Genomic DNA, 11,232 nt, shown 5'->3' on the forward strand with positions numbered 1-11,232 from the left:
TCGAACCCCCTCGATCCTCGGAATGATGTCTGCCTTGTTGGATATGCTGACGCAGGGTATCTATCAGACCCGCATAAGGCGCATTCTCAAACTAGTTATGTCTTTACCATTGGGAATACATCAATATCTTGGAGGTCTACGAAATAGACCCTTGTTGCTACCTCTTCGAATCATGCTGAGATTTTAGCCCTTCACGAAGCAGTTCGTGAATGTATATGGCAAAGAGCAGTTTCCAAGCATGTTTGAACTACGTGTGGGCTGAATTCCACCACTAATGAACACGATTATCATAATGCCGCTTGCATCCAGCAGATGAAAACGAATTTCATCAAAGGTGACAACACCAAGCATATTGCACCGAAGTTCTTCTTCAATCAACAACAACAAGAGCATCAGATGATTGAAGTCAAGCAGATCGGATCTCAAGACAACCATGCAGATCTCTTCACCAAGTCACTGCCAAAGTCCACGTTCTTGATGCATGTTCGAGGTATTGGTTTGTGTAGATTGGCTGATTTACCTAGTATGTACACTACTACAAAAAAGTTCATACATATCACTATAATAATATCAGTTTTAAAGGTATTCGATATAATATGGTTTTTAATATCATTTAAAAGTTTTTTTTTCAAAAACTGATATATAAAGTATTTTACATATCATTAGAATTTTGAATGTGATATATTATGTTGGACAAATTTATTAACTCTGCTTTAAAAGTGATATCTATATAAATAAATGATGCGAAAATTTAAGAATTGAAAAAACGCGGTATTGTTCACCACTTAAAATTTTTTGACAACCCGTGTTTACAAATTACACACACCTACACTCGCACACCCACACTCACATCCAAACTGAACCACGCCCAGACCAAACCCACACCGACACCCACACCGACACCCATACCCACACCCTAACTCATCATCTTCTTCATTGATCTCTGACGAAGATATATGGATTGAGCTCGAAGATTAAGCTAGCTAGCTGGGCTTCCAATCCACCCAGCCTTAAGATGTTGAGAGCGAAGGCTTGTAGATCGAGATCGATGGGTTGAGCACTCGCGAAGGCTTGCAGAGCTCATACTTCCCGATCTGCGAGTCGTGCCTCGGCTACAACCCCTACGTCGGCTTGACGCGCACTGATTACGGCAAGGAGTGCAAGATCTGCACGAGCCCCTTCACCGTCTTCCAGTGGCGGCTCGGCCCCGATGCCCTGTTCAGGAAGGCTGAGATTTTCCAGGCCTACAACAAGTTTAAGAACCTCCTGTACCTCGAATAAGGCCTCCCAGTCTAGGTTCGTGACACCGCCCTCGCCATCGACTCCAACGACTCCATTCCCAAGAGCGATGTGAACTGAGTTCTTCGCCAAGGAGCATGACTGCAAGGTTAGTTTAGCGTAATCTAATTTTTGTTTTGGATTAATTAAGGTTTTGGATTTTGGGGGATTTGGTTTTGGGGAGTGCAGGCTAGGGCGGAGTTTGATTATGAGTCTTGGACTAGGAGCCTTCAGATACTTCACAATGGACAAATATGCTTGTGTTTGGTATCTCTCGTACAAATTTATCTTTTACTTCTTTAAGCCAGTATCCTTGCTGTAGGTAGCGGCAACAAAGTTGTCGAACTAGTAGGAAGTGATAGTAAGATATTAATTTGTTGCTTATTCTACTGTCGGTCTAAATTTTGATTCATTATGGAGTAGGCTAATAAATTATAAGCTAGGAGATCAACTTTGTTTCTTTGGATATGAAAGAGCACACTAGATGGTTAGCATCACATTGTAGAGCTTTTTTTTTTTTTTTTTTTTTTAAATCTGAGATTAGGCTTAGAGGATATAATTGTATTTCGATCAATTCTTTTAATTTTAGAAATTAAGGATATAGGACTTATTGATATATGTTTGTGTTAGAGAGGTTATAGAGGTGTTGGTTTAGATATAGGATTCTCCATGAAGGTGATTGTTGTGCTAAATTTTTCTTGCCTTTTCAAGCATCAGTGCTTCTTCTCCATAAATATTTGTTCTCTTTCTCTTTATTTCTTTCATTTAAAAGTATTAAATTTACTTCTTTCTGTAGCTATTTATTAGTTAATCAAATTAGTTTATTTTAATGGTTAAGCTTGTATGTAATGTGTAAAGTAGCAAAGTTATGGACTTGACTGAGATCTGATTGAAATTACTTATGTTTCTTAAATTCTTTGTTTGCATGAGACTTACAAGTCTGCATTTTTTTTTTTAGTAATTTGTGAATTCTGTAGAGTTGAGTTCCTCAGTTGTTTAGGGTCTTAAGCATTCATACAAACTATTAAACACTTAACGAGGAATTGATAGAGTGGAACTGGAATTGGTCATTGGAGCAAATACATATACTACATGTGATTGAGATTTGTTATGGGGATGTATTTAATAGCTTTATTCATACCACTGACAGTGCTGGTATTTCATTTCTCCAATAGCTCTTATAATTGTTATTCGCACAACTGCAACTATACTGATTTTTTTTTTTTTTTTCAGTGCTATAGGTTTTGGTGCTTATTATTGATGAATTACATGTGGTGCTATGGACCTATTTTCAGTCTAAAGATGGTGTAGTAGATTGCCAGGTTGGATGCATGGCTATGTGTAAAGATGTTTTCAAGAATGATCTGGCAATGATTAGGCTATCTTATTCTTTTGTCTGTTGCAGAGTCCGTATTCAGAGGCACTTGCTAGTTGCTGATTTCAACTCATCAAGCCTGTCTTGTTTTCTACCTTGTTGCCCTTCAAGGCAAGCTACAAAACAACTTAGGTGAGATGACACCTTGGCACTGACAGTCTTGGCTGGTATGAGATGCTTGAATCTGTTGCTTGATTGTGTGAATATGGAAATGTATCTTATGAGTAATTTGTGCTTACAGTCTGACCTTCTAGTTGCGAAGAAGGAAAACAAGCGTTGCTGCCCATTATATTTCACTAAGGTGGGTTTGATGCCTTGAACTCTTATATATTGGTGCATTCTCTAGAGCATCCAGAAGACCAGGGGTTTTTCAACATATTATGGTATTATAAAATGGCAGTAGTACTCTTTTGAACTTAGCCTCCAGTCCAGTGTCTGCTATCATAGCCATGGCAGTACGTGTGGTTCTTTTGTTCGGGGTCTTACTATTCTGCTTTACTCAGGTACACATTGGTTAATTTTTATGATTTTGTAACTTTGTTTTTTGCTCTATTAGAGAATAAAATGTGCTCTGTTAGATATTAATTTGACCAAGTTAGGATATGCATCTATGCTGCAGGTTTCATCTGATATCAAGATTGAAGAAGAGTTACCTCATCTTTGCCAAGCAACAAAAAATTCTATTCTTTTCTTTTTGTTTAAAATATTTTAAACCAATTTTTTTTTCTATTTTTGTTTAATAATTGTATGAGTTAACAGTGAAAAGTGAGTTTTGTTCCTTTGTGGGTGTTATTTCAGCTTGTTGTGAGAGGTGGAATCAGAAGGCTAATGCAAGACATAGGTGGGTCTCTAATATTATTGTGATATAATGCCCCAAAATATATATAGATTTTGGACCTGAAAACTAAGTTTTTGAATGGTAAAATTTATGAGTTAATTTGCTGTGTGTCTTGTTTTGTGTTAATTGATTAGACTGTGGAGGGTTGTGCCAGGAGAGGTGCAATGTTCACTCGAGGCCAAACCTTTGCAACAGGGCTTGTGGAACATGCTGTGTGAGTTGCAAGTGTGTGCCACCTGGGACTTCTGGAAACAGAGAGCTTTGTGACATGTGCTACGCTGAGATGGTCACCCATGGCAACAAAACCAAGTGCCCCTAGCCCCTAGGCCCAACCAGTGGAGTCTCAAGTTCCTGATCAAACTGGGTTATAGCTGTTTCTTTTTTCTCTGTCATTTTGATCAATTATAACATTGAACTATTGAGCAGTGGGTATGCTGAAAAAGAAAAAGTTAAAAGGGGAAGGCATAGATGCATTGTGTTTGTGTCAGCTATATATGTATGTGTGTAATCATTTTCTCTTGTAGCTACTGTTCAAAAGCCTCTTTGATATATATATATATATTATTGTTTTGTCCTGAAAATACCCATAATTTGTTTTTTCGTTTTTTCATTTGAAGTCCTCCCTAATTTTTGTGATATGTAGACATAGGTGGATCTCTAATATTTCAGCTTGTTGTAAAACTTTTGGGTCCTTTGAAATATATGACAATTGATGAAATGGAATTGATTGTTGAAATATATGAAATGGATTGTTTAGCTTATATGTACAGGTTAATTGGCCACTGCCACTAAATAAATATGCAGTAGATAGGTCAATGGTCTTAACCAATTATATCAGTTTTTTGAAAATAAATCCGATATCAAAACAGGTGTTACTTAACACTAATTTTGAAATATATAAGATTAGTTCTGATATAAAAACTGAAATGGTATAGAGTTTAGACATCTTTTTTGTGAAAATATACTGATACCAATCATGACTTCAAAATTAGTTCTACAATAAAAACACATATAATAGACTTCTACAATATCTATTCTTAGAACCAATACTGATGTCTATGGAAATATTTATACCAGTTTCATAATTTAAACACATATAATTCAGATATTCGATATCAGTTATTATAAACAATACAGATGTCTATGGAAATAATTATATCAGTTATACGATTAAAACCCATATTATTAAGATATATGATATCAGTTATAAATATAATACTGATATAATATATTATAAATATATCATTTATTGCGTTTTTAACCATCCGGGAAGGAAAAATATATCGCATTTAAAAAAAGAACTGATTTAAAAACCTCTATAGATATCAGTTCAAAACTAATATGTAAACCAATGAGAATAGATATCACGCTTTCCTATATCGAATTTTAGGGGCCTTAGATATCGGTAAATTATTGATATGTATGAGCTTTTTTGTAGTTGTGGTAGTCTTCAGGGGGAGTCGACATCAGTGAGAGTATCCCGAAGCATACTCGCTTGACCATCGTGTACTATTTTGTCCTTCGTCCAGGGTTATTTTGTCCCACTGGGTTTTGTTACCTGGTAAGGTTTTAATGAGACACATCTTGACATGGTCACCCTACTCATACTACATCCTGAAGATGTGTTGATATGATATATATGTATTTGCTCATCTTTTCCCTTCGACCACGGGTTTTTCCCATTGGGTTTACCGGGCAAGGTTTTGGTGTAGCAACTCTAATGCACCCCGCTCCCATTGACATACTATCTGCTCATGATCCAGAAGATATGATTTCACCTACTTTCGAGGTCCAGAAGATATGTGACTACTCCACACTCACGCACGTTACACTCTTTCCTTCGACCAGGGTTGTTTTTGTTCCCACAGGGTTTTTATTACTTGGCAAGGTTTTAACGAGGCAACTTAGAAGCGCATAGTAGAGACAACACTAATGACATGGAATATCCAAGGGGGAGTGTTGTAAATATATTATTGTGTGTGGCTATTCCTGTAATTAGTTGTAGGGGCATACTAGTAAATATTCAAAACCTAGTAAACCCTACCTCTATATAAGGATATTTATAAGATGAATGAAATAGATAGATCATATTCTCTCTGCCTCCTCTTTTCCACAAACCCTAATTTCTACATACTTTTACAATAAAAAACCCTTTTTTTCCTCTGCTGCTGGAACTCTCCATTGTGCTCTCTGTGTCGCCTCCTCCTTTTTGTCGTTGCTCCTCTCCCTAATAAAGCTAGTGTCCTTCCTTTTCATACCAGGAAAAATAAAAGCAGTATCGCCTCTTCTTTTTCCTTTTCTTTCTTTCTGGGTTTTCTCTAATTACCTCTCTCTTTCATCAACTAGGAAAGGGAAATAAAATACATATGTATGTGTCAGAATGGGTCCACACCACTTCCTCTTCTTCTTACAAATAATGACCAAAAAAAACATTGTTGGCTTGATGAGCCCCACATACTCCTTGATGGACTTCTGCCATGACCAATTTTGCATCATCTTCGCTTAGACAAGCTAATAATAACTCGTCCTTACCCTTACGGCGAAGTTTGTCATCGATTATAATATAGTTCCTCTCCAAATATCTGATCTGGCGATTGCTATTGTCGTCATGGTTTTGTAAGTACTAAATAATTGGGTAACGCCAATCAGCCTCTCCAATCTCGGCTAGAATGATCAGGCATACCTCGGAGAGAGGGTTTCTTTGCTCCATGGTTGGGAGAATTCTTCGCTCGATGATAATTGTTCGCTTAGTCTGATCTAGGGGAATCTCAAACCCAGAAGCTACTTGAGCCATGTTGTTGGCTTTGGTATTCCAACTCCTTGGCAAGTGATAGAAAAAGGATCGGGCGAATCTTCGGCGAAGTTCCCTGACAACTTCAATGTAACTTTCCAACTTCTCATTCTTAACTCTGAATTCGCCCTTTATCTGGCTGATCACAAGCTGAAAATCACCATAAATATCCATTTCCTCTGCTCCAAGTTGGTGAAGTAACTCCAAGCCAATCACTAAGGCCTCATATTCTGCCTGATTGTTAGTGCAATCAAAATCAAATTTAAAAGAATAATGATACCTTGTCTCATCAGGAGAAATAATTAAGACTCTCGCCCCTGCTCGAAGTCTCAGTACTTGACCCATCAAAATAAAGCTTCCATGGTTTGGAAAATCTTGCTCAATGTTCAAAGTCAAACACCTCCAACATATTGATCTCAACTTCCTCCATGCCCTCGATTTTTGTAGAAGGGTGATGAGCTAAGAAATCAGCTAGGGCTTGCCCTTTCATGGCTTTTTGAGGAATATATTGCAACGTGAATTCGCTCAGGGCTAAAGTCAATTTACCGATTCGGCCATGTATCATGGGTCGGGTCAGCATGTACTTCACCAAATCAGTCTTGGCAATCATGTGAACATATATAGCATGGTAGCAAATAATGCCTAAGTTTTACAGCCAAGAAGTATAATGCAAGACATAACTTCTCAATAGTCGAGTACTTGATTTCCACGCCTGTGAGAATCCTACTGAGATAATAAATGGCATGTTCCTTCCCTTGGCTATTGTCTTGGGTGAGCAAACTCCCAATTGACTGCTCAGATGCAAAAATGTACAACTTAAGGACTCCTCCTCTCTTAAGAGGCATTAAAACAAGAGGTTTGGTGAGATAGTCCTTCAAAACGTCAAATGCTTCTTGATACTCTTCTTCTTTCTTTAGGCAAAGTAAAGTGGTAAAAGAGCTTGATCTTGCCAGCCATATTTTGTAACGACTCGACCCCAAATTTTCAGTAGAAATTTAAAATTTTATTTGTTGTGGACTTAAGAAGGACAAAGTAAATTAAGTCGTGGAGCTCAAAAAAAATAATAATAATAAAAATAAAAATAAAAAAATTATATGGCAAGACGAGTGAAGCACATGGGAGTTTAATAAACATTTTCGAACCTCAGACCTATGATTGGTAAATTTTTTAAGAACATGGACGTTTTGCCCTCAAAAGAAAAGTTGGGTTTCTAATGGGAATTAATTTAGAGGCATCTTTTAAAATTATGAAATTAACATGGTTAAATAGAGTTTGAGCGTAAAAACGCATAGGTGAAAACAGATCTTAAATTCGGAGTTTCGTGGAAAGAAGTATAGATATTTTTCTAGAAGGGGCATTTTTGTAATTTGAACCCAAACATTTTAATTAAAAACCAGACTCTTTCTCTCCAGACTCTTCTCTCTCCCGCACTTTTTCCCTTTCTCTCTTCTTCCCCGCACCCTCCCCCTGTGCACACACCCAGCCACCATCAAGAACTAGAACTCACGCCGCCGGCCACCCCCCCGACCAACCTAGACTGCCGGCGCCGACCCCTCTACTCGCCGACCAGCCATTGCAGCGACGAAAAATCGCGCCTGGGAGCTAGCCACCGCTAACTTAACTCGCCAGATTTCGACCACTTCAGCCTCCTTTCACCTCGATTTCTGGTAGGTTTCCTTCCACTTGTTATGGGTTTCCTTTTCCCTAATGAATTCGTTGTTTTAGATTGAGTTTTTGTGAAGTTGAAAAAGTTGGGGTTTAAACACCCATTTTGGGTTATCTTTGATTTCAGCCATGGGGGTGTTTCTTGGTTAATTCTTGGGCAATTTTCACCCCTATGGACCTCTAATGGGTGATTAGAATCGACAATTTAATGGATTTTGGGTTACGAACCGCTATTTTAGGCGGCGATGGCAGTGGTTCCGACCACCCAGCCATCAAATTCCTTAATTTTTATGAACTTTAGGTTTATTTTCAGTTTGGTTATTGAGTTTAGATGAGTTGAGGTTGCTGGGACGTGATAAAACCCCATTTTGGACCGTAATTTGGTTACTTTTCGGTATCGAAGGACTCCTAGATGAACCCCGACTGAGGTATAGTGTGTATAAGGTTTATTTGAGTGATTTGAGCGGATTAAAAAGTTTGGGTGTTGTTGGATTTAGAGCCAGGAAAGAGCTAGAAGGCTTTTGAGTGTTGGGGCTTTAAACGAAATTTTTATTATAACCGTGAGAAAATATAGATGTCAGCGGAACGTTTAGGTTCACACACTCACCTTATTTTTTCGTTGAGCCGAGCCTAATTTCATATTTATTTACTTATATTATAGGCAATATGAACGAGGCTCAAAACAATCCGACGGAGGATCGACGTTGATTTCGCATTGTGAGTGGACCCCTTGTTTTTAATAAATGATTTATGAATTTCATGATTATTGTTCTAATTGTTACCTTGAGATTATTTAGATTGTTGCATTGTGGGTTGGACTTGGTTTTCGAAAGAAATTTAATAAATTCCATAATTTAAATCCATATTCATATCTTTAGATTTATTTGAGCTTTGGTGTATTTATTTGATTGAGGAAATTCTCTTTGGTGGAGGGTGGTTGTTTAAATTGGATGTTATATATATGCACTTTGGAAACTTTGACTTTATTCATGAGTACAACTCCTTGAGTAACTAATAAGTTTTGATTTGGGCTCTGGGGTTATGAATTAAGTATAAATTTCTCATAGACATGTTCAAATGATTTTTGCTTAAGGGAGATGAAATCTAAAATTCAAGAGGCATGTATACTGATGAATTAGTTTGGAAACGTTGTGTTAGAGCTTGTGCGAGGATACCTGCCTGCCCGTGCATTGATTCGCTCTGCACGGGAAGTGGCGAGCCTACTTACCTGCCTGCTCGTGTATAGATTCGCTCCGCACGAGAAGTGGTGAGCATTTCTGCCTGCTCGTGTATAGATTCGCTCTGCACGAGAAGTGGCGAGCATCCCGGCCCGCCTGTGTATCGATTCGCTCTGCACGAGAAGTGGCGAGCATACTTATCTGCCTGCCCGTGCATCGATTTGCTCTGCACGGGAAGTGGCGAGCTTATCTGCCTACTCGTGCCAATGCACGGGGATGTGGCGAGCTTAATTACCCAAGAGTATGACTAGTAGCTTTCCGGATACTTATATAATGTGATGTTTCATTTCATGACCTAAAGATGGATAGTTTGCATGAATGACAAATGAAGGATTTGAGTTAATTACATTATTGTCTATTTTGGCGTGATATCATGTTTAATCGTTATCTTGCATATTTTATGGAAGTTCTTATTGGATCAATTGTGTTTACTTAAATGATGAGTATGTTTTTGTGGAATAATCGTTGTTTTTGTTTGGAAAGGAGTTTCAATAGGGTTTTTTTAAAAACTGGGGGATTTCAAAACTAAGTCTGATTTTTAAGTAAAAAGGGTTTTAAGTATGAAAATAAGTTTACGAAGGGTTTTATACTACTAAATTAGTTTATGTCCACTCACAGAGTTTCCTTTCACGCTTTGTTATTTTGTTTTAAATTTCCCCTAGGCAAGGAGCGGTCGCGCCAATCACGTCGAGGCATTTACGTTCACTTCCTTACTCGGACCTTATAGGCGCCATTTTAATTTTGAAAAAAATTTCTTGTAATAGAATAGTGGCTCTGATAACCACACTTAAATTTTAAGATGATTTTTCTTGAAATTGTTGGGTCTGAGACCCTTTTTGGTTGTGGTAGAGTTGGTTGAAGTTCTTAGAAGTGTTTTTACAGGTTAATAAAAATTTTGGGGTTAGTCCATTTTCAGGGGAGGTTCTGCCGAATTTTCGTTAGGATTTTCTTTGATTTTGGATTCCTACAGGACTCTCTCCGAGATTCAGGATGGAAATCCGGGGGCGGTCCTGTCATATTTGAAATGAACCGGCAAAGGAAATTCACCTTGCCGAGAAAGGATTGTAATTATTTCTTGTTTCTCGGCGGGGGAGCTTTCATGATTGCCTTTTCCTTGTTTTTGTCCACTTCCACTCCTCGTTGGTTCACCAAGAAACCTAAAAAGTTCCCTGTCGAGACCCCAGCCAAAAACACATTTCAACGGATTCATCTTCAAGTTGTGCTTCCTCATCTTTTCAAAAGCATGCCGAAGGTCATGTAAATGTGTAGCTCTCTGCTTAGTTTCGACCACAACGTCATCCACATACACCTCAGCAGTTTTCGTTGAAATGTGGCGCTGGCCATTTTCAACCCGAACGACATTACGAACCATTTGTACAGTCCGCCATGCCCTGGACACCTAAATGTAGTCTTGTCCCGGTCTTCTTCAGCATTGAAAATCTGATTGTAATCTGTATGGTCATCCATAGATGACAAAATCTCATGTCCGACAATCTCATCAACTAGCAAGTCAGCTACAGGCATTGGGTATTTGTCCTTAGGGGTGGCCGTGTTTAAGTTTTTGAAGTCAACACAAACTCTCAGCTTCTCGTTCTTCTTCATGATTGACACTATGTTAGAAATCCATTTGGCATAACGGATTAGGTTAATGAATCTTGCCTTCACCAAACGCTGAATTTCCTTGATTATTTTCAGTTCCACTTCTTTGGAAAACCTTCTCGTAGGCTTGGCGAATGGTTTGAACCCTTCCTTTAATATATGGCAATATGTGTTCAACAATGTCTCTCTCTAACCCTAGCATCTCATCATAACTCCAGGCGAAACAATCTGAATATTCTCTAAGAAGTGCTATCATTGCCTTTTGTTCGCCTGGGCTTAACAACCCACTAATAAAAATCGGCCAAGGCTTTTCTTTTGTACCCAAGTTAATCTAAAGCAATGGATCTTGAACTTCGGCTTTTGAATCATCTAGTTAGGCAAGCTCACACTATAAATCCTTCATGCAGATTTTAGGTTCTTAGGCTTCAGAAATGTATTCGACAACAAT

The 11,232-nt window shown here is 38.2% G+C and overlaps 1 protein-coding gene and 1 long non-coding RNA gene across 6 annotated transcripts; both read left to right on the forward strand.

The window, feature by feature from the left end:
* The first annotated feature begins 851 nt into the window (after positions 1-851).
* LOC147283289 (snakin-2-like) lies at positions 852-4,061 on the forward strand. Of its 5 annotated transcripts, none has more exons than XM_086243790.1 (6): positions 852-1,387; positions 2,512-2,600; positions 2,684-2,785; positions 2,895-3,156; positions 3,452-3,494; positions 3,626-4,061. In XM_086243790.1, the coding sequence occupies exons 4-6, from the start codon at positions 3,103-3,105 to the stop codon at positions 3,808-3,810; spliced, it is 282 nt and encodes a 93-aa protein (XP_086099916.1). In that variant the 5' UTR covers positions 852-1,387; positions 2,512-2,600; positions 2,684-2,785; positions 2,895-3,102; the 3' UTR covers positions 3,811-4,061. The 5 variants fall into 5 exon arrangements, 4 of the variants coding, with proteins under 4 accessions (XP_086099916.1, XP_086099917.1, XP_086099918.1 ...); XM_086243791.1 differs by having other exon boundaries at positions 2,520-2,600; XR_015122299.1 differs by lacking the exon at positions 3,626-4,061 and having other exon boundaries at positions 3,273-3,473.
* Positions 4,062-7,721: 3,660 nt separating this feature from the next.
* LOC147283290 (uncharacterized) lies at positions 7,722-9,977 on the forward strand. Its single transcript, XR_015122502.1, has 3 exons — positions 7,722-7,949; positions 8,609-8,664; positions 9,848-9,977. It is a non-coding gene; the product is annotated as an uncharacterized LOC147283290 (long non-coding RNA).
* Positions 9,978-11,232: the final 1,255 nt, after the last annotated feature.

This window comes from Dryas octopetala, chromosome 5, assembly GCF_963921425.1.
Source record: "Dryas octopetala chromosome 5, drDryOcto1.1, whole genome shotgun sequence".
NCBI classification, from domain to species: Eukaryota; Viridiplantae; Streptophyta; class Magnoliopsida; order Rosales; family Rosaceae; genus Dryas; species Dryas octopetala.

Bases quoted from the DNA above. Each gene is read 5' to 3' on its own strand.
- LOC147283289 (XM_086243790.1), top strand. From the start codon at position 3,103: ATGGCAGTACGTGTGGTTCTTTTGTTCGGGGTCTTACTATTCTGCTTT. The intron at 3,157-3,451 runs GTACACATTGGT...GTGTTATTTCAG, and splicing joins TACTATTCTGCTTTACTCAG to CTTGTTGTGAGAGGTGGAAT. The intron at 3,495-3,625 runs GTGGGTCTCTAA...TTAATTGATTAG, and splicing joins AAGGCTAATGCAAGACATAG to ACTGTGGAGGGTTGTGCCAG.